This window comes from Excalfactoria chinensis, chromosome 4 (genome assembly GCF_039878825.1).
Source record: "Excalfactoria chinensis isolate bCotChi1 chromosome 4, bCotChi1.hap2, whole genome shotgun sequence".
Classification (NCBI taxonomy): Eukaryota; Metazoa; Chordata; class Aves; order Galliformes; family Phasianidae; genus Excalfactoria; species Excalfactoria chinensis.
This window is the reverse complement of record NC_092828.1, coordinates 67335707-67358514: the sequence shown is the minus strand read 5'-3', so window position 1 is coordinate 67358514 and position 22808 is coordinate 67335707. Positions and strand designations below refer to the sequence as shown.

General features: G+C 38.6%; 1 protein-coding gene across 1 annotated transcript in view; it reads left to right on the top strand.

The window, feature by feature from the left end:
• The window catches only part of TMEM131L (transmembrane 131 like), a 66557-nt gene that overhangs the window by 32965 nt on the left and 10784 nt on the right, over positions 1–22808 (top strand). Inside the window, exons 8-27 of the mRNA XM_072335926.1 lie at positions 1884–1961; positions 3422–3575; positions 5138–5196; positions 5544–5652; positions 6700–6805; positions 7374–7527; positions 8146–8316; positions 8606–8675; positions 10074–10191; positions 10982–11126; positions 11664–11773; positions 13098–13170; positions 15108–15250; positions 15867–16009; positions 16336–16522; positions 17510–17695; positions 18272–18421; positions 18990–19603; positions 21008–21162; positions 22483–22607. Coding sequence (XP_072192027.1) covers positions 1884–1961; positions 3422–3575; positions 5138–5196; positions 5544–5652; positions 6700–6805; positions 7374–7527; positions 8146–8316; positions 8606–8675; positions 10074–10191; positions 10982–11126; positions 11664–11773; positions 13098–13170; positions 15108–15250; positions 15867–16009; positions 16336–16522; positions 17510–17695; positions 18272–18421; positions 18990–19603; positions 21008–21162; positions 22483–22607 — 3050 coding nt within the window. The remainder of the gene's footprint in view (positions 1–1883; positions 1962–3421; positions 3576–5137; positions 5197–5543; positions 5653–6699; positions 6806–7373; positions 7528–8145; positions 8317–8605; positions 8676–10073; positions 10192–10981; positions 11127–11663; positions 11774–13097; positions 13171–15107; positions 15251–15866; positions 16010–16335; positions 16523–17509; positions 17696–18271; positions 18422–18989; positions 19604–21007; positions 21163–22482; positions 22608–22808) is intronic.

Sequence of the window (22808 nt, the reverse complement as noted above, 5' to 3'; positions counted from 1 at the left end):
TGATTAACTGTCCTCAAATCTGAAAGGCTACTTAGGCTTTTCTTCTGTCATTTCCCCACATTCTTACCCAAATCTGAAATGAAAAAGAATGACAAAGTTGCCTTTTCTGCTGTTGAATTTTAACCTCTTTTTCTTACTGTTTTCATAGTTTCCGCTTGGGGAGGGTTTCGTAATCTGTGTGCTCTGGCTGTGGTCCTGGATCTTTAGCTGAGTCGAAAGAAGAGTTGTATCCAGCACTGAATTCATAGTGTGCCCACATCACCATTCAGCAGCAAGTGGTTACTGCTAAGATTTGATGTATGGTGGTGCACATATAGGTCATCTTTGTTCATTGAGTTTCTGGATGCGGTCTCTACTCTGGTCGCCTGTTTTGGGGCATTGTTTAATATTTGCATGGCTCTTAGCAGGCAGCCACATCAGTGCTTCGTTGTATTCAAAATGCTGTACAGATGTGGAGCTCATGTCAAAAGGGGAGTGAACTGCAGGGATGGATGTGTTATCATAGGAGACTCGGGCATTCCTTTCCTGACTTTACAGATGAGCTCAAAGCATGTGAACCATTGACAGGGGAGGTATTGCAGGTACCAACAGCAACCAAGGACTTAATTTCTATTTTGAGCTGGTGAAAAGGAGGTGAAAGGCAAATGTGGTCAGTGTGATGTTTGGGTGTGGAGGGGGATTGAAAGTAGGATAGCAGTGTTCTCTTGGTGTGGCATCCTGATAATTGCAGAAAACGTGAAACTGCTGAATCATTGCTACAAGAACAGTTTATTAACACCACTTCAGTTCTAAGAGTGGAAATGGCTTTTCAGGATCAGGGACTGTCCTGGAAGGAAAATAAAATAGCCTTCAGGAGCAAGAAGAAGGCTTGTTTAATGTTTCTTTTCGAATTATAATATAGCCAAACTGTAGGATGTGGTTTGAACTCTATGAGTCCTGACAGTAATGCAAGAATATTCCTGTGAAAATCTTGTATAGAGCCTTGCCTGATTGCTGGCTCTTTTGGGGCAGAATAAAGAATTCTTCTCTGAAAGTGGTCACAGTTCGGCAATTACATTAAGTAAGTGTTAACGCCTCGTGATTTAGGACCTTGGAGATGATAGTGTTCTCTCAAGGACCACTGAGAAGGGAATTTTAAGTAACAAGGTTTATCCAGTCAAAACACTCACCTCAGAAGTTGCTCTTAGTATGGTTTGACTGCCTCATTAAAACTCCAGTTAGCAGGTTTGGCTGTGAGATGTTACTAAGTGGTGCATGCTTGGGAGTCAGGTGTTTTTCTTGCTCTCAAAACTGATGAGGACGAGAGAGCTCGCAGAAAGGAACAGCTGCTTGGGGTTGGTGCGGCCTGGCATCAGCCTGTGTTTTGGTGCTGCTGACAGTCTGCACAGGGGTTGGATCGCCCTCTTGTGTGAAGCCTGGGTCATTGTGGTATGAAATCCACTTGAATCGGGGCTGCACAGTATGTGCTGTACTTTTGGCTGTGCTTCTCTGAAACTGTTCCTTGTGGTATAACTGAAATGCTCAGGTGCATCCTGCTCCCTTCTCTCTGTCCCATGGAGATACAGAGTAGGCGTTTGGATACTCTAAAACCTGTTATTCATAGTCCTGCTTCTTAGCATCACTTTGTTGTCTTATCAGAGTTTGTAAGGATTGCTCGTGTCGATGCTATGCAGATATCTTTCTAATTCCTTCGTAGTGAATTGGAGTTGGGTTGCTGACCTACTGTACAGAATATTTGCTTTCAAAGAAATCCTTTCATTGCTGTGTGATGCACATGTGGAGGCACTCTTGTTATCTTTATAACTTGTGCTATGTGAGCCGGATTTATATAACATCTTTCAAAACAATCCTCTTGAGGTGTTTTTCACTTTGTTTTTTTACAGGCAGAAATGATGAATACCAGCCTCTTGCATGTTCAACTTGAATGCAGTTTACCTAATGATGCATATCAACAAGTTAAGGTATGTTTTATTATCATGTTCTACCTATTTAAGCTTTCTTATTTTAAGCCAAGTTTAGAAGGACACAGTTCTAGAAGTTGCAGCAACAATGCACTTTCAGATGATTCAGTTTAAAACACTTCATAGAAAAGCCCCCTCCCAATCTCTGATTACTAAGGGCACTAGACTTCCTATTCCCAGGCAGTACCAGCGGAATCTCACCTTCTTCTTTGCTTGCAAAGGTTGACCTAATAACTAAGTAATGGTTCTCAGCAATGCTGGTGCTTGACTAGGTATTTTGTTCAAATATATAGGCTGGAGCTGTGGTCTGCAGCACCTTTCCTTCATTGGGTGTGGGTGGGTCAAGACTCCATAGCCATTTTTTCTCCACAGTATGCATCACAGTGATTCTGTGCTGCTTTATTCCTGTGTTTCCCCTGTGCACTGTGTGGTAAATTAGTCTAGGTTTGAGATGTACCTGGAAGTTTAGAGTTCCACACAGCACAGCTGCCCACACTGATAGCAGCTACCCAAGGACACATCACCTGTGGCTTCCTCTGTGCATCTGGCAGCTGTTGCAAGCGCTGGGGATTTCTGTGATGCTGTGGGAGGGAGCTGGCATCTGGGGAGGCTTCTCCTCCCATGTTACACCTCAGAGTGATGTTTCAGGTTAACTAAAGGTATTTTGCTGCCCTTTTGCTACATCACATGCCTCATGTGAAGGTCTGCTCTTACACCTTCTCGCAGTACAGCAACAGAGCCTGAGTGTAGCGAGCTCCATGGTGCAATGCAGGACAGATTTATGTTACTCACTGTTGTCTAGTTTTGTTTTGCTTGTTGCCTTCAGTATTTTGCAAAATGGTGTCTGTGTCTTTGTAGTTGCTGAGACTCAGCTGTCTTAACAGCAGCCACTGCTTAGAAAAGGGAATAAGATCCAATTTGTATTTATCTGAAGTATTCTAGCCAGATGGCGGCTTGCTATTAAGAATTGTACATGTGTGTTTGTTTTTCTAAAACTACTTCAGTGAGAAATGGAGACAAAAAACACAGGATTTGGAAAAATTAACTATAAACAGACCAGTGAACATGAACTCTTTTCCTACCATTAAGACACATGCATCAGTCTGTTTATGGCACATTTTATTGAAGTCAGAGGATTTAACAAAGGAAACTGTTTTGCAGTCCCTGAGGTGAGACTGACTAAGACAGTCCATAAATTTGCCTTCTTTCAAGGTTCGGTGTTGTTTTTTGGTTGTTTTTCGTCTTTATTTTTGCTGTGTTGTCTGTATCTGCACTGTCCTTGGTTTCTGCTGAGAATTTTAGCACAGGTCCTAATTGCTCCTGCCTACCAGCGTTTCTGTGCTGAAGATCATGTCTGTTAGATGATGCCTTCGATTAACTTTTCAAGATACTGCACCGTAATGAATGGCTGTGTTCCTTCCCCCACCACACACACGCTGTATCCCCTTGTCTCACTCTAGAGTTGCTGTTCTATGTCCGATGATCCAATGCTGCTAGAAATGAGCTTAACGGTAAGAATGGAAAATGCCCAACAAGATTTTGTGGAGCAAAGACAATACTTACTGGAGAATCTTTTTGTAGTTTTTGTAGCAATGGAAAAAACGAAGACCTCAGGTAAGTCCTAAATATGACTGTTAATTGTAATACAATAGATTTTATATATGCATTATGATCTGATATGCTAGATTGAATCAATTTCAGTGACAGTCTGAATTTTGCAGATAAGGAAAAGAAAATTGGCTGCACGCAGCATAGCAGCCCCTTGCTTAGGGCAAGGTTATTCATAGCGCAACCCTCTTTGTAAGGGTATGGACTGTAACCTACATCAATTTCATTCATATTTTCCCTGTGCTTTTACATCTGCTCGAACAGTGTGAAAAGATATTGTGGTTCTTTCATTTCTTCAGCTGTTTCCAATTCCCCGGTAACTAAATTAACCATAATAGGACTATGAAAGCAGAACAGTCTGTACGCTACTGGGAATAGTGTCTGTTGTGGAAAGTGGGATGATGTGTGCATCATTTCTTCTTTTAAGCTAAAATTCCACAGGCAAAACAATCAACTCCTCACAGTTCTTTCTGCTGTGTTTATTGGATGAGCAAATTTCATAAATAAAAGGTTTTCAAGTATTTATAGAGCTTTGCAGTCTGTTCAGGTAGCCATTCTGAGACATTTCTGCTAGTTCTACTTTCTGGTTGAAGGCAGAGCTGCCAGATTACGATAATATTTTTTTAGCACACTAGTGAAAACTGGTGAAAAGAATATGATCTTTTTGACTTTAGAAAAGCGCTGATTGGGGTTTGATCACAGTATACGCTGTTCTTCCTGTACCCTATTCTGTGATGTGATCTTTACATAAAGCTGTTATACAGATACCCACTGTAAGCCTATTTTCCCTGCTTGTGGGATGCTGGTGCTTTGTTGCATTGAGTGGTGGATGTATGTTTATTCTGGTGCTGGCAGAGAATTTTCACATCCGTCATGTCAAGGGTGTTTGCTGTTAGTGCTTCTGACAGTTAAAGTACTGGGGGTGTATTTATAAGGCTATTCGCTATTAAATACAGTGCATTTATGTATGCTCACTGAATTGCAATTTGGTCATATAACCCTTCAGACTTGATGTCAGTGGGAAAATCCAAGCTTTTTTTTTTTTCCATCAGTACTGATTCTTTACTGTAAATCAATAAATGGCACAGTGTTGTCCTTTTGTGTTAGCCTGTATCTTCTTATGTATTTTAAGTATAAGCAAAGGCAAGAAGTCAGGCCTCCTTCCATAGAAGAATTAGGACCACCCTAATGAAACAGACATGTCTTGTGCTGTCTTGGGGCAATTCTATTGCTCTTCCAGGTCTTTGTAGCATCCTGTGACTGAGGACAGAGCTTCAGTAGAGGGAAGGGGTGGTTACCAGTACTGCCATTCCAACCTGCTGGCAGGTGGAAGCTGGGTTGTATCCATCAGCTGTTGCTCTGGGTAGCAAATTGCCAGGTGATAGGACTGAACTGTTCCTGTTTCAAGCCTGAAAAGTGTTAAGTGCTGAATGTGGCTTTGCAGGGAGAGTTGTTGCATGGAATGCTTTTTAAATTTAAATTATGATTGCTTCTTATGTGAGCGTCCTACTTAGCAAGAGTGCTTTAACCCCTGGTGAGCTTACCTTACTATTCGTTCTTTTGAGCAGGTGATTGCACAGTGGATATGTATGTCTTACATTCTGGGAACAGCTGTGTGCGTATACAGGTAAGTATAGACTTCAGGTAGTTGTATTTTAGGGTGTTGAATTTGATTTGGGAATTAATTAGCCAACTGGCAGATTGAGCTTGTTGGTGGCAAATATCACATTTCTGTATTTCTAAATTGTGCCCAGGCATCTAATAAATCTCTTAGAAGGTCTATATTTGGTTTGGTGATGGATTTTTCCTTTTAAAAGCATAAGACTAATTAACTTGAAAACCAAAGACTCTGGCTTAAGTTGTGAGAAAATTGCAGATAGTGGCTTTCAAATGTGACAAGACAAACTAACACTGGAGCTGCAATAATAATCATAGTAGTGCTGTAGGGTTCATTTATGTCTTGTCTTCATGCAGGATATCAGGCAGTTGTCACAAAAAGACAGAACACCTGTGGAATTTGAGCCAGTACTGCTACCTTCATCATCTACTAACTTTACAAAAGTTGCTTCTATTTCTTGTAAAGGTACAGTATGCATATACCTATAGATAATGTTTAGGCAGGGTTTGATTATAAAAAACAGTAGCTTTTTTTATTTTTTTTAGATGGTGGACTTTGAACAAAATCTTAATGATTTGTTGAGGTGCATAAATTCCTTTTGCTAATGGTTTCCTCCATTTTCTGTATATATGCTGCTTTTTGTGCTGATTTAGGACTCTATAAGTAATATAGTTTTCAAAAAGGGGAAAAAAGCATTCACTGAAATTATTAGCTGATTTTAAAATAGGCATAATTATTGACTGTGTTTTTTCAACAGCCTTTTATAATTGGTGGTTATTTTCTGTTTCCAGTGTATTTCCTGAAGGACTATTGTGTTTGTGTGGCCATTTTCTATGACGTTTCTTGGCAAGGTCATTGAAGAGGCTTTTGCCCGAGACTAGGCATGTTGTGGAAGAGCAGAGATTAAAGATGAAGATGCTCAGGGACGTGATTTAGCGGAAGGTTGTGAGAGTTAGGGTAGTTTGGTTAGGTTGTGGTTGGGCTCGATGATCTTGAATGTCTTTTCCAACCTGAGTGATTCTGTGTGTGTGAAAGCAGACATTTCTGACTGCAGCCTGTTTCCTGTTCTGACCACTAGACTGTCATATGTAAACTTGCTGTGTTATTGAAACAGGTTGTTTTCATAATAACATGGACACTTGTTTTTCCTAATAAAACTACGTTAAGTGATTATTTTTTTCTTATTTTCAGAATGCTTTTTCTGAAAGGAGGTAGTGTGTTATGATAAATGAGAATGCTCTGCTGGTGACATATGATTAAGATTGGTCAGGTTACTCTTAGCAGCCTTGTTACGTGCTTTTATAAAGTGTCGGGCATTTGTAAGTTCTTAAACTGAGGTTTCGATCCTCTGAGAATTAGAACATAACCACTTAGTTTCTTTTTTCACCTGTGTGAAAACTGAGTGTTCCCCTTTGTTGTGTTCTTTGAAGTCCTCATGTGAAAACCATTGCAGATGTGCATTTGTTCTGCTGGCTGATGGTGTATTCTCCTGTGTGCCTGTTCTTTACCTAGCTGCATTCTGTGACGATGCAAGGCCTTACTCTGATGACAAGAGGAATAACCTAGTAGAAGGCAATACAGCACTACAAGCCTGCCTTTCCTGTCCAGTTTTAGAAGGGTAGGTCAAGGGTGGATTGTTGTTTGTCAACGTTCATCGATATTACACAAATATTTTAAACTACTTTAAGACACAAAGTTAGTTTGCTTTGTCATGGAGTGATTCTAAGTACAGTGAGGATGTTTCCTCCTGTTGTTGCTGTATCATTTGCTAAAATGGAATTGTGACATTTCAAGTAATAACTCTTGTATTTTTTAGGGGAATAGTTTCAGGAGGCATTAAAAAAAATAAAAAAGAAAATGCCTTAATAGCTTAGATTATATAAACTTTGTTTGGAGTCTGTGATAATATTTCCACTGGCCTTTTTCTTCCAATGCAGAAGCAGAATAGTGATAGAAAAATTAGGAAACTACAGTTTTCTTTTGCCAGTTTCATCCCAGCTTACCTTATCACAAAGCAGTAGGCAATGTTGTATTATGACATATGTAAGTATTCTAATGGAAACTGCTTTATCCTTAAGTCCTTAAGACAGGATTATTCAAGAATACTACAGTTATTAGGCAGACTGATTGTGTGTGCTCAGGGACGATTGCAGTTGTATTTATTTTTATTCTGTATTTACTTGCAGGTATTTTGATGTTGATCCTTCTGCAGCAATGTTTCATATTGAACCACACCATAATATTTCAGGATTTTGGTCCATATGGTTTACAAACAACTTTGAATTCAGCATTAAACTGAATGAAGTCTATGTATCCAGAGAAACAAAGGACATCTTAAAGGTGAGTTTTATTTCAACTTCATGCGGTGCTTTGTCCTTGATGATTGAAGAATTTGGTTCTTTGACATAAAGAATGGATTCTTTTGAAAGACTGCGTTCTCAATGCAAATTAAAATTGATTGGAAATAAAAGTGGCCCTATGCCTGTAACCTAGGTTCTGCAAAGCTCAGTCTCTCAGTAGGTATTATTCACCGTCCAACTTGCTTTTGTTTTGTTCATTAGCATTTTTTATTTCACTTGCAGCTACAGATGCATCAAATTATAGACCACTGCTCTGTTCTCAGAACTGTTGCTTGTGTTTGTGCTCTGTAGGACTAAGCATTTCTTCATTGGCTGTAATGGAAGTCTTTAGTACATAGATGAGCTTTGAAGTTTAGAAGTTAAAATCAGTAATTTACTCGTGCAGTGGCTTGATTCAATCGAAACAAAACAGATCTATGAATAAGCACACAATGTAGGCATCTAATTGGCCATTTTTATATTTAGATAGGACATTTTCATGTGCACACTGTATGAATCGCTTATAGGCACGTGTGTATTAACAGCAACAATGCAAAGGCACTGCTTGCTCCAAAATATTGTTCAGGTTTTAATTCAAGTGTCTTTTGGTTCTTCATAGATTCTGAACTTTGCTGAGCCTTTGACTCTATCTCCAGGCTGTTGGAATGTATTTTCTTTGAAACTCGATGTGAAGAACAACGTAACAGATGTGCTTTCTAGTATTTGTTTGGCCACCAGTGTAGGAGTGATGATTGAAATACCTCTGCAGATATATTCAACTGTGTCCAAGGTATTGTATTCAGTTGTGCTGAATGATTGTTATGCTCTGCAGATTGAACTGTAGCAGCCTGCTTCTTTGGCCAGAAATTTGCCTGATAGTCCTGAAAGAAAAACTCATTCTGTAGCTGGAAAGTTAAACCCTCAGAATTGAACAGTGATGGAATTATATTTCTCTGGGCAACCTGAATTCTTGTCCTTATCTCATCCAAATTATGCACTAGGAAACAGAATTTTTTCCTGTTTTTGTTTTGTTTGCTTTTGTCATATGGTCAGTGGATTGTTTTGGTTTGTTTCTCCAGCAAGCAGATCTTCATTTTGAAGCCATTACCCACTGTGATATTCTGTGTTACCTGGGAAGGTCTGATTCAGGTAGGCTTGTCTTAACTTTTTTAAGCGTGCAGTGGCAGTTCTGTAGCAGAGCTTATATTGAGAATAATGGAGATTGTTAGTACAAGTCCTTCATTCTTTAAAAACATATGCTTTTCTGAGACTGTCGCCCATTTAGTTGGCTCTGAGTAACCTGTAGTGACTATACTACGCAGTATTTCAGGTATCTAATTCCATAGCACTTAATAAACTATAGTTCTGTTTTAACACAGTTTTGGACTTAACAATATTTAAGACCGTCCTCTAAGCTCTTAATGGAGGTGCATTGCTCCTTGCTTTCTTCTTGTCACATCTTTCAGAGGCACTTAGGTACAATGATTAAGCTGTCAACTAGCTCAAGGAGAGTTTAGAAAATGTATGTCATCTGGACCCAGGTCCTGGAAATTCTGTACTGAAAAAGCAAACAAACAAAAACCAATCACGTTGACCAGTATCCTGCTTTTAGACAGAGTTAATTTTGAATACCTTCTCTGTGTTTCTCATAGCAATAATTTCATAGGCTCCTACAAAAGACCAATTATCAGCCTTAGAAAACAGCACCAAAAGCTGTGTCCTATAAAAAATAGTAATGGTGCTTTTCTCTCTGCAACTGAGGAATCTCAGGATGGCTCCCAGCGTTGCACTGTTTTAAATACTTGATTGGCATTTAGAGAAACACAATGTTAGATGATATATGGACACAGTGCTGCTAGAAGAATGTGTAATTTGATGAAGGGCTGATTCAGAATAGTGCATTTTAATTTTTTTTCATTTTTTAAGAAGGAATTTCACTAAAAAGCCGGGTGCCACAGGCTTTAAATGTTTGTGTCCTTCTGAATGTGTTTCTCAAGGTGATGCTTTCTTAGACTGTGATGTTGTGTGAGGTTTTGAAGAGGGCACTAATAGTCAGTCAAAGATTAAAGAGATTTGAGGAGACAAGTATGTGGTGATACATAGGCACGTTTTGGTAAACATCTAAAAAGCTAAAGATATTTTAAAATAAAATTGAATAAAAGAATATTGCTGATATAAGTAAGTATTCAATGTTTTCGTACTTTCCATTCTAACAATACACATAATCAGATCTTTTTTTTAGGTGTATTCTGCTTCATAATTTAGGATACTCATACATTTAAATAGAAAAGTCTAATGCACGTGCCTAAAAATACTGACCTGAACAAGCTGTAGCTGGTTTATTCAATTTGTCATCAGTCTCAATTGGTTATTTTAAACACTGAGAGCTGTGCATTAAATTATATTTTGTACTTTCAAACTAAGCTCGTCTGTTTTTCTTTTGTAGAGTTCTGTGTAAAGATTACTGATAATATAATGACTTTTCAATAGCAACTGTTAGAAACAGCAACAGTATGAAAAAATATGAGAAACCTGTTATCGTTTTAGCAAATCTACTTTGGCAGAGGAGTCTCTCTCTGGACCGTTCTGCTTGGGATGTGGATTCTGAGCTGGCAAGTGAGCTTTATGAAAGATGGCAAAAAATAAGACACGGGGAAGCCTGCAGGTTGGTACAGAATATGTTGAGTTGCTTAATTCAAACCAGTACAATGATGTAAGAGAATATTTATATCCTGAAGCATTCTTAATTAAAATAAATGTTTTAGACCTTGCTATACCCAAAGTAGTTATCCTGAAGCCTCTGGAGTTTCAGAGCATCCCAGATGTCCAAGCATCTGTTCCAAGGCAGTCAGTGATAGTAAACATTTCAGATGCCTGGACTTTAGAATGTAACTAATGTTTTGGTTGTGAGCTGCTCCATAGATACTCAGTTTTAAAGCAGTCAAAGCACGTTTTACCTCATCAGTTATGGAGCTGTGCAAATCCTTCGTCAGCATGTCCCATAGCAGCATTCTCAGGATTAGGAGCGTTGTACAGCTTTCCAGGCTTTTAGTCCTCAGCCTAATAGATGCTACATGTTGGGGATGAAGGGAAGGAAGCAATCACTGTGTCTGAGCAATTTGTGTAGTGGCAGTGCATCAGTGATACTGGCACCTTTCCAGAATAGAGAGATGGGGCTGTGAAAACTAGTCACTGTTGCAGGTGGAAAAGAGGAGATAGAAAGAATGTGCGTAAATTACGTATGTCTTTGACTGGGTTAGAGGTTTATGGGCTTTATTTTATGAAGAATATTTTTAAAGGAAAGATGGTGTAATTAGTGTCCTGGCTAATCATCATCTTTTGTTTTTTGATTAAAAAATAAATAAAAGGAGCATGGGGGCAGGGGAAGGGGGAGGGTAGAAGAAGGAAAACAACAAGAACAAAACAACCAAATCTTTTTGATTTTGCCAATAAAGGAGGAGAAGCATTCTGGGATCAACTCGCTTGATTCATAAGAAGCAGCCTGAGGAGGAGGTGTCATTTGCCTTTTTCTTGCCGCGGTTGACTGCAGAGCCCAGCCTTACGCTCAGCTTCAATGCCACAGCAGTTAAAAGTAGCGTGGTGAGAATGGTTGTTCTTTTTCTCAGCTGATAAATGTTTGCTTGCTTAAAGAACAAGATCTGCAGTTAATGTTTGTTTGGTGATGCTTAGCCTTTTCATACTGCTTTTGTAGACTGATGTTTTGAGATCTTTATGCAAGTCTACTACGTGCAAGTCTACCACAATTGTTTATCCCTTGGACTCTCTGATAAGTTCTCAGGCTGCTCACTTGTAATATTTTAATGGGAGGAGTATAAATATTGATGTTGACAATTACAAACAAGCATTAAAGTTTTCTCACATCAAAATCCAAATAAGAGTGTTATTTTAAAGGGGAAAAAGTCGGTATCTTTGCACATGTAGGTCTTTGTGCACTGTGAGCTGTTTCTGCAGTAGAAGCTGTTGTAGAGATTTGTCCTATTCCATGCAGTTTTGTACATGCATAGATATATTAAGACTGAAGCCAGGTGGAAGTCCCTTGAAAATTCAACTCATTTTACTAATGCTGACTTAATATCAAATATGTAGCTTTTAACTTTTTCCGTCCCAACCTTTTAGGTGAAGTATTTCATACTGAGAAATCCTTCATCCTTTCCAGTTGCACTGCAGCTTCTGCCTCTCTCTTACTACCCTGATCCCCAAGCTTCACTGAGTCTGCTCAGCAAATGGTAATTAGTATAACTGTCTCCGAATACTGTTTTTTCTTTTCAAAATTGTACTTTCTGTGCCTTATGATTGCTGCTTATTATTATGTGGGGATCATTTTCTTCTCCTTTTTGTAAGGTACAATTGTGTTCAAAGCACCTCCTGTTTGGCACTGACTGTGTAATGCACCTGATCCATAAAAAGAGCCAAACTGTGCGTATTTTTAGCAAATTTGTCTGCCAGCCACAAACTATAAGTGATGATCTTTTAAGATTTGAGGCTTAGTGCAATTTCATGCCAGCTACCCAGGTGAGGGGAGCAACTCCCACATGTGGGGATGTGCAGCTCCCAGCAAAGCTGGTTAGGAAGCATATGGTCTGTAGACTGTGGTCAGCGAAGACAAAAGAAACTGAACCTAAACTAAGAAAAAATGTTTTTATCTTTTTTTCTTTTTTCTTTTTTGTAAAAGCCCTTGTTTGGAGCCCCAGTCTCTATGTAGCTGCTTCCCTAACATCATTTATTTGTGTGTTTATGTGAAGTTATGTATATACACACACACATATGTGTGCATGTATATAGATAAACACATAAATAACTGCACATGTTTGCATACTAAATATAATTTCCACACAGGCTCTTTATAGTGGCTTGAGATGACGTGTTCTGTGTTTTGACACTCATTTCAGGAGATCGCCTGGGTTTACTAGCAGTCGGGTTCACTAACTGATTCTTTTCAAACTAATGTCATAAAAAGTTGCAATAAGTGAATTTCCAACTCAGTGGCTGGAGGTCCACTGATCCTCAATTACTTCAGTTTTATTGGTTTTCTTACGTCTCTTCTTATTGCCTTAAGTACCAAATGCTTAGAACTTGCTTTCAGACATAAAATAAGCTTCAGTAAGCAGTTTTCATTTGCCAAGTACAGGAAAAAATACATAAGTATGTCCCAAATTCTGAGCAGAAAATGGGTCATAAAATTAAATTATTAATATTTGGTAATGATTATTTCTCAACAGTTATGTAGCAGAAAAGCTGTGGGATATTTCTGTTTATGTACAGCAAGAAATTGTCTTTATTGTGATCTTTTGCAATGCTGTTTGCTAAGAGAAATGAAATATCCAGGCAGTTTTATGTTTTCCAAGCATATGCAATTCACATAAAACTGATTTGCAGGGTATTTTGTTAAAATGCAGATCTGTTTTTGCACAGTATTTCACATCTCTCAAAGTGCAATTGTAAAAGTATTCTTTTTTTCAGGACAGATGCCAATATGTAAGAATAAGTCAGTGTAGCCTGTAAGACAGGCTAGCTTTGAAGTGTTTGATTTTTTTGTTTTGGTTTGTTTAGGTTTGGCATAAATACTCAAGCTATTAATTTCACCACCACTGAGTTCAGGCTCTTGGATGAATATTCTCACAGGGTAAGATGTTTAATTTCACTAAAGGAAGTGATTTGACACACTAGTTGCATTACATCTGAGTTGTTACCAAGTACTACTTAAAAGAACGTAACTGTGTTTTCTCAGTACTCTGTCAAGCTTGTGTTTCTGCAGTCAGTTTCTTTACAGAACTTGAGTCTGTTCTCCAAATTGAAGGCAACCGTAGAGAACCTGTGCATGCGTGTGTTGAAAAGGTCACAGTTTGCTTTCTGTCTTGACTTCAGTTTAGCCCCAGGTTAACCAAGAAGTACAAGGTTTTTTGTGTTGGTAACCTTAAAAGATAACATAATTTTTCAGTGGAAGTAAATACTGCTCAGTAGTTCAAGGATGGGGAAAGCTGCATTTCTGCTCTTCGCCTCAGTTTCATTGCAACTTCCAGGTTGAGGTTGAAAAGTCATAGCTGTATGTGATTCTCATTACCTCATTTTTAACAGTCATAACGATGCTTAACTGTACTGCATGCCAGTGCTGATCTGTGATTGTGCCCCAAAGTCTTTTGTCATGGATAGCAGCTAGACCATGTGCTGCCAAGGATGTTGGCATAACCTGATTACCAGAGTACTGTCCAGGTTAACAGCTAGAGTTTATTCTTATGTTTTGTATGGAGCCCTGGGCAATCTGATCTAGTATTTGATCTAGCAGCTGGCAGCCCTGCCTATGGCAGGGAGGTTGCAACTGGATGATCCTTGAGGTCCCTTCCAACTCAAGCCATTGTACAATTCTAGTTTGTGCAAAAGCCTGGAACTGACATATGCTCCTTACTTTTTGTGCATGCTCTGTCTCTTTTAATTCTCTGTGTAAATGCAGTGAAAGATTTCTAGCTTCTAAAAGCAAAAAGAGTCTGTTTGCTACACTAATCAAAACTGACCTTTGTTTTTTGGCAACGATTAAGAGTTGTTCAAACCTTAATGTTTGCGTGTCTGTTGCCTGTATTTCACATAGGGACTTAAAAAGCTACGGGAACACATGGTTGTATAGTTACTTGTTATGTATGAATACAAGATGGAGCTTGTCTTGTTAGCCAAATGACTAGTTGTTCACATTTTTGAACGTGTTCTCATTTTCCCAGTCACTTTAAATACACATGTGATGAATAGTTAGGCTTACATTTGAGTGCAAGCAAATTCTATTCTACTAAGGTTCATTCAAGCCACTATGAATTTTAAAACAACCAAGAAAGAGCCCATTTTGTAAAGTTTATGGTAGTTTTGTGTGCATTTGCTTTCTCATTTTGCTTTCCTGAGAGGAGACCTACAGTTCTGGAGTAGGAAGTTTCAGAGTAGCTCTCTCTCTCTGCTCCTCTCTCTGTCATTCTTATCTCTTTTTTAAGGGGAAAAAGAGAGTAGAAAGCAGTATTGAAATTAAAGTATATATGTTTTTATGCTATTTCCAGTCTCACTGAACTTACAGTGGTGCTGGCCTCCAATTAGCATGGCAGAGAGATGGTAGAGAGTTCACTTCGGCTTGTTTCTGGTAACTCAAAATGATTAACATATTTGCCAACAATCAGTTTCTCACTTGAATCAAGTTGCAAGCTCTGTGCCGAGGGTGTAATGGTTGCCACGTTTCCCAGTTTATTTGGTACGCTGTCAGTTCTAGTTTTGTTGTGAAATGCTTCTCCTTAAATATGAAGGATGCTGTGTAATTTCTTTACCTTTCTGAGCAAATAAAGTCTGTTTTAAAAAATAAAGTAATACATTCTTCGTAGGAAATGCAGTAATGTGAACCCTTGCTCAAATAAATGACTTTATCTGATGTTTATGTTATCAGATTGAAAGGTGTTAGTGTAACAAGTTAGCGTTTGTTGTACCTTGCCAGAAGTATCTTGTGCTAAGTAAAGAGGTGGTGCTTTGTTTTATTGATATCGTTCAACATATATGTTTTCTGTGACTAAATACATATGTTTTTTTCTTCAACAGAATGCACACCAAGAGGATCTCATCAACAAGAAATGCAGTTCTGAGCTGCTTCGGTTAAATTTACAACCACTGGAAACCAGAAAAGTTGGTGTAATTTTTACACCAGTTGACCACAAAAGGGTGGCTTCCGTTATTTTAATCAGGTAAGCCAGATTTCACTTGTGAGAAGCAAACAAGACAGCGAGCAAATGATTTTTCCACATGGTGGAGTAAAGACAAATGGACCAAGTTTGACAGTCAGAACACCTACAGTTTAATAAAAGTTGCTTGAGAGGTCCTTGTGCCTTAAATCTAGGTCATTATAAAGTAGAGCTTCAGCTTTTCTTTCTTTTTTGGGGGATCGCTGGGTTAGAAAATGCATATGAATGTGTACTGTGCTTATAGCCAAGGCAATTTTTCAGTCAGCAGACCAACGGCATTCTCATGTTGGGAGGCTTTGATACTTTAAACTTAACTCCTTAGTGATAGGATTTAAATACCCTGTTTGAAAGAGGTTATGGAAGAAAGCAGCCATTTTTTAACAGGTAGCACTGTTGTTAGTGGCTGCGGTCACAAAACTTGTTACTTCAGTTTTTAATTGGTGAGGGTGAATGGTTCCTGGGTGGGCCCTGTGTTTACGAGAAATCAATCCCGGTGTGGCCAGTGATTGTTACCGACACAGTGTTGTTTTGGTTGTTGGCATCTAGATAGCAAGGCCACGATCATTCAAACTTCGTTTATGTCTTAACGGCTGATTGCTTGATTTTTATATTGTGGCAGAAACAACTTGACTGTTCTGGATGTGGTCAATGTGGAAGGCTATGGAGCCAGAGAATTACTTAAAGTAGGGGGAAGACTGCCAGGTGCAGGAGGATCTCTTAGATTCAAGGTTCCAGAAGCTACGCTGATGGACTGCAGACGACGTGAGTAAGAAGAAGCAGGACTCTGGTTTTGTAGCTGCCTGTGTTACTCCACAGTGTCATTGGCATAGTGCTATAATGTTAAATAAATGGAATACTGAAGTAAAAAAAGCTAAGAGTGATCATGAGAGGTGTAGATTCCAATGTCTCAAAACAACTGGCTGAGGCTAGTTACAAGTTCTGGAATTAAACTGCTGCAAAACAGTCTGTATTAAAATGTAGTTCACTTCTGAATATTTAATTGAATTGAAAGTAATAATAGTTTATTTCTGCTGATGGAGTTTTTTAAGCACTGTAAAATAATAGTTCTGTTGTTTTGTTTGTTTAAGAACTGAAAGACAGCAAGCAAATTCTGTCCATCACGAAGAACTTCAAAGTAGAGAATATTGGGCCTCTTCCTATAACAATTTCATCAATGAAAATCAATGGTTACAGTTGCCAAGGATATGGATTTGAGGTGTTAGACTGTCAGGAATTTTTTCTGGCTCAGAACTCATCACGGGAGATCAGCATCGTGTAAGCACAAAGAAATTTGCTGACTAATTAACTTAATAGGAACTTTGAAATAATGAGTTTCACTAATAGACATTCCAATAATGCGGACATGCACACAAAATTTAAACTTTGAAAATAACTTTCATAAGTGTTTTCCTTATCAAGTGAATAATATAATGATGTTTGTAGTAGTTCATTGTTCTTAAAAAGCAGCACTCATGCTTTTCTCGGTGAGTTACAAATAAGCAAAAACAAGAGTTGTCACAGCAAATAAGGAATGCTCTACCAATGACTCTTTTTCATTCCTTGTTTTTCTTCAGTTTGTCCCATGTAGCCTGACTACAATCTAGTCATGTTTACCTAACACTGCACATAGGTCTAAAACTGGTTCCTATTAAAATCCCATTGAATTAGTCATGGCTTAAACATAAGGATAGGTAACATTACTGCATTACAGTAAGTATGGTTATGTATACAATCATTCTTCTGGTAAGGCAAGTCACACCTTTTAGCAGTACACATAGTAGCCAAACAGAACATTGGATAAGCCAGGGCAATTAGTGGAAGAAGGGCAAATCCGATGCTTTCTTCTGCTTTCCCCCATCTTTCTAGCCTTGTCTGGACTTACTCCAGAACCTGACCCTTTCTGAACTGGCTGTCTGTTCACTTCAACTTCTATTGATATGAGTATTTCAGTTTACATGAGTTGGTTATCTTGCACCTTCTTGAGAAAAGAAAATTGAATCACTGCAGTGCGTTAAGTGCATGTGTCCACATAGACATTGCACATGTTTTACTCCTTGAGGATGTATACAAAGTCTTACCTCTGTTAGGCAGGTGCTAATGCATCTGTGTTGTTTTAAGCAGACAGTCATGTACTTTGTTGTATTTTTTTGTATTATTAAATTAAAAGTCACATTGTGTTTTGTTGTATTAATGTGAGTTCAGTAAATGAAATTTAACCCAGCAATGGAAGAATAACACCAGCTCTGTCTCCTTTCCTGACAGATTCACTCCTGATTTTACATCTTCATGGGTAATCCGGGAGCTTACACTGGTGACTGCTGCTGATCTAGAGTTCCACTTCACACTTAATGTGACTCTTCCTCACCATTTGTTACCACTCTGTGCAGATGTGGTGCCAGGACCCAGCTGGGAGGAGTCTTTCTGGAGGCTCACTGTCCTTTTTGTAAGGTAATGTGTTCAGAGCTTCTGGTGGAAAATCATCAAGCACTTCTGACTTCTAGATGTGAGGAGAGGTTCTAGATCTTCGCTACATCTAAGTCTGTGGTAACTAGTGTGATTCAGTAGCCTGTAATAGAGTTAGAAAACATTTCATTATTCTCCTCCTGTTAAACTCCCTTGTTAGGATTTGAAAGAAAGAAGGGTTGCTCTAACTGTCTTAGAATCTTATTAGGTCTTAGAATCAGATTATGGCTTTCTCTTCTAGGTTAAGTATTTTTTTAGATTTTGTTTTCCTTATGAAGCTCAAGATTGAGAGGGGTTTTTTTTGTTTTGGTTTTTTTTTTCCAGATAACAACTAGTAAGGGCTCTAAGATTAAAAAAAAAAAACAAACAAAAACAAGAAACCACAACAAGAAACCACCATTAGCATTACTTTTAGCATTAGCACATTTAGCACAAATTAGCATTTGCTTTTTCCTATCTGCCTTCTTCCTTGAAATTGACTAACAGAATATTTGAAAGGTACGTCCTATTACAGCATTGCTGACAATTGTAGACACTGGTATTTGTTTTTTTCTTTGACAGTTTGTCCCTACTCGGTGTGATTCTGATAGCCTTCCAGCAAGCCCAGTATATTTTAGCAGAGTTCATGAAATCAAGACAGAGAGCAAATCCTAGTTCTTCATTGCAGCAGAACAGCAACTCTGTTGATGTCATCAGCTCTGATACTTACAAGTAAAAATACTTTTTCTTCTTTCTTTTTAATGTGAAGTAGTGTTTTGCCTGCTAGTACTTTGATATTGCTGTAGACTGCTTTAGATGAGATCCTGTTCAAGGTGACCTCTTTTGGAGTGTTTTCAGTATTGTGGTGTATGTTTATCTTCACAGAAGAAAGATGTAAGAACTTAAGGGTTTATTCACCTTGTATATCATTGGTAGTACATAGAGTAAAAACAGTGGGATGGAATTAATGGATACACCATGTACAGCAGCCATGGAAAGCTAAGACTAAAAAGTAATGTGAATGGTCCTCAAATCTGATCTCTCAGGTCGCTGAGCTTGGGTGTTTGTTCAAGCACGTGTGTGTGTTTGAAGCACATACTTAGTCTTACTCAGCTCCCACTGAAATCAAAATGTGCTTGGCTGTTGTGATATCTTTTCCAACAAACACGTTTTCATGGCTTGTGAATATGCTCCCTTTGATTAAAAGAATATACAATTTAAACAATTCATGGTAGCTTCATAAATTTAAAGAGCAACCAACAAAAACCAACAAGTCTCAAATAGTTTTTGTTTTCTGCAGGGGCAGCTGTAAGACATTTATGGATTCCTATAGCTCCTCAGATAAAGGTAAAGGGAAGGGCTTCATGTCTGTAGGCGCTTCTAGCCGAAGTCAGAATGCTGCAAAGAGGAGTCCCGCAACCTACAGCCACTCTCAGAAGAAACACAAATGTTCGGTTTACTACAGTAAGCAAAAACCAAGTGCAGCAGCTGGCAGTGCCATTGCTACTACTGATGAGAAACAAAATCAGATTGTGGAGAACCAGATCTCAGCGCCAAAAGAGGACATTTGTGCTGATGTTGTCAGTGAGAACTGGGTAACTCTAAAATATGCAAATGGCATAAATGTTAACAAGAATTTAACTCTTCCAGAAAACTTTCTGGGCAAAGAAGAAAGTGCACTGAAAAATACAGTTCTCATTAAAAGTAGTTCTTCAGAGTGCAATCTGAAGGAAGATCTTCAAACATGTATGTTTCCTAAGGAAACTAACCTTAAAGCTTCTGAAAATCTAGCTGAGCTCAAGGAACAGGAGTTCAGTCCTGTGAAGATGTCTAAGAAGTTACCTGAAGGTCACTTGTCAAGAAGTTCACCTCAGCAACAGCCGGAACTGCAAGAAATTTCTAGGAAAATTAGCGGTAATTAAAAAAAAAAAAGATCAGTTACTGAGTTATTAAGCAAAGTGTGTAAAGTTCACTGTGGTCAGGATTTCCTGTTTTTTAAGTTGAGACATCATTTCATATGAGCTGTATGGTGTTTTTGTTTACATTCCTAAGAAAATGTCTTCCTTTAGAAGTTGTTGCTTCACGAGTCATCAATTGTACTTGGTTTACAAAATGCTGAGGCATTTTAATGGTTAAAATAATTGTTGTCATTGATCTACAATTGCTCTTATCAAATAGGGCTTCAGCAAGATAGTTGTGTGCTAAAGACTGGCATTTGTTGCAACTGGTCTGTGGCAATTTACTTAGCCAGTGAGCCATAATGGAGGGGTTCCAGGCATTGCTGTAGTGTGTTGTTGCTACCCTATACTGATCACTTACCCTTTATGTCCTTGACTGTAAGATATGGCAGGCACGAGTTTGCTGTCTAAGACACAGTGCTTGCATGCTTATATGAAAGCGAAGCATTTTTAGAGCTCTAGCTGCCTTCCTTGTTCATAGTCTCATCACCCTGGCTTCTTTTCATGTTCATCGTGACTTGCCTATTCAAGCAAGACAGGAGAGGGTGGCTGAGATGCTGTAGTTGGTTGGTAGGTAGGATAACGTGTAAATGCTTGGCCGTGCCTTTCCTGTTTGAGAAAACTAGTTCAGTGTGATAAGCAATTGCATTCCTTCTGCACTTTTCACAGCTGGGTAGTCAGAGTTCAAGTCAGTTCTGTCTTGTACAGTATTTCCAAGGTTCAGGTAGAGGACTGTGGTTTGTCTGGGCAGCTCAGCCAGCTGTTGAGGATGGCTTCCTCTTTCATTGCTTTATTTTTGTTCACAAGACTGCACAAGAGTAATTCTTTTTCCTCACAAGACTCTCAATAAACTTCTAATGCTGTATCCATCCTAAAGAAAGGATGAATTGCTTTTATCTTTCCCATGGACCCAAAGGACACACTATAGATCCCCCCCCAGAATTAATCATCCCTGTTTTGGAAGGTCTTCTCTCTGAGTTTACAGGGTTTTTCTTTTGTCTTTTATTATTATTATTATTATTATGTAAATACCAGTATTCTCTAGCTTCTAGTTCTACCTCCCATGGCTGGGACCCAAACCATTCAAATTCAGACGAGTAGAAACTGGGTTTACGTGTGCCCACTAGCATGCACTGATACTAAGCTACTTGTTACAGTTGCTGTCAGAATGTTTGCACAAGCATTAGCTTTGACATTTGAAGTTTTCAGCATCAGCAGCTTAATTATTCTGGAAAGCTTATGGTTTGGGAGGTGTTTGTTTGTTTTAAGATGGGGGCCAAAGTGAAGGTAGAAAGCAGTGTGGATGCAGCTGGGAGCTCCTTCTCTCTTCAGGCAAACTCATGTTACTTTTTATTTGTAGGAAATAACCAGCAAGTGCTTCTCAGGAATGAGACAGAAAACTGTGAGACCTTAAAAAAGCAGATCAACGTGAAGCCTTCCACTGAGAAGAAGATTAATAAAGGACGTAAAGAAGAGACGCTGTGCTGTACAAAAGAGGAGATCGTTTCTTCTGAGGTTTGTATTTTTGCTTTTTAAATTTAAAATGATCTTTGTTATTTGTTTTCGTGTACATATATAGGTATGTTTGTATGCATATGTAAAGACTACTACAGCCAGAGACATAGTTTGAAGCATTGTAAATCAGATGAATGTGGAAGAATGCAGACATGCTGTATTGCACCCCTTGCATACTAATGCTGAGTTATAGAAGGATGATCAGTTTGGGGAAAAGCTAAAGCAGCCTTCATACTGTGATGTTGGTTGCATCACAGGCAGATATTTTCTCCTGTATCATCAAAGCAAGCAGAGAAAGGCTGGAGTCTGATAGCAGGCATCAGCCACAGCAATGAAGTGGGAGCATATCCTAGAGAGAGGCACATCTTCCTTCATTTGCCCAACCTGCTCTCTGAATCTAGGGCTTTGTGTCAGAGAATTGCTAATGAGAGCAAAGCAGGCAGAAGCCCCTTAGCAGATTGTGAAGCTGCTGAGAAGAATTATTCTTCATCCCTGGTTTCTGAGTGCAGGATAAACACAATGCATTGTATGTGTGTTTTAGACAGTGTAAAACATGAACAGAGTGTCACCTGGCAATAAGAATTAATCTAAGAACTTGGTTTATGTTTGTGACCTGGTTATTGCATTATAGTTGAGTGGCAGTAAGCTGTAATGAGAATTTGCTTACCATGTGTGTTTAGAAAAGACAAGGTCTATTCTTGTTTTGGGAACTGTCGTTATAAATTCCTTTTCATGTGCAGTTGATAGCGCTTGTTTGTTTTTCCTTGTGTTCCTTAAAGTCACTGTTATTTGTTGGTTAAGTTACCCCATAATTTCCGCAGTTTAATTCAAATGAGTGTCCCCCTCCCCCCCAGTTGCTGAGGAAAGGGAGGATTTATTGCTGCTGAACTTGCACACAAACTGCTCATAAATCTGGCATGTGTTCTTTCTTTTTTTTTTTCTTTTTTCTTTTTTTCTTTTTTTTTTTTAGCACATGGGGGATTTTATTGACTGCCTTCCTTTCTCTCCCTGTATTTTTAATTTCCATGCAAGTCAGGGCTAGATGCCGTGAGGGTGAAATGTTAACATTAGGAATTCAGAAGTTCTTCTCTAATCGTCTGTTGAAGGATGGATTCTTGGAAAGACTGATAAAGCTGATGATGAAGGAAAGAGAATGTACTGTGGGGAGGCACTGAATCTTACAGTAACTGTGCAGTTGGGTTGGGTTGTTTTGTCCAGGAAAAAAAAATACCATTGAAAATCTAATGGAGTTCGTTTTACTGAGGTAACTTTGTTTTATAACGTGTGTATTCTCTTAGCATTTTGTTTTTAAATCTTCAGCAAGAAGATGCATTTAGGAAGAAGAAACCTCAAGAGAAGAAGGAAGGAAATGTACCAAATATGAATTGGAATAGAAATAGAACATCTCGGAAAAATAAGAAAAAGAATGTTAACGTATCTACAAGGTATGTGTTGCTTCACCGAGTCATGAAAAAATCCAGAGTTGCAGTAATGTTTCCTCAGGCTTTTGCTGAGTTTTGTGTAGTACATTAGGCAGATTGCTTTATCTCTTAAACAAACAGTCAGTAGCCCTGGTCTGGGGCTTTATTGTTAAGAATACGCAGTATGAAATATCGCCAGCAAAAGAAATATTTATTCCTTTGTAA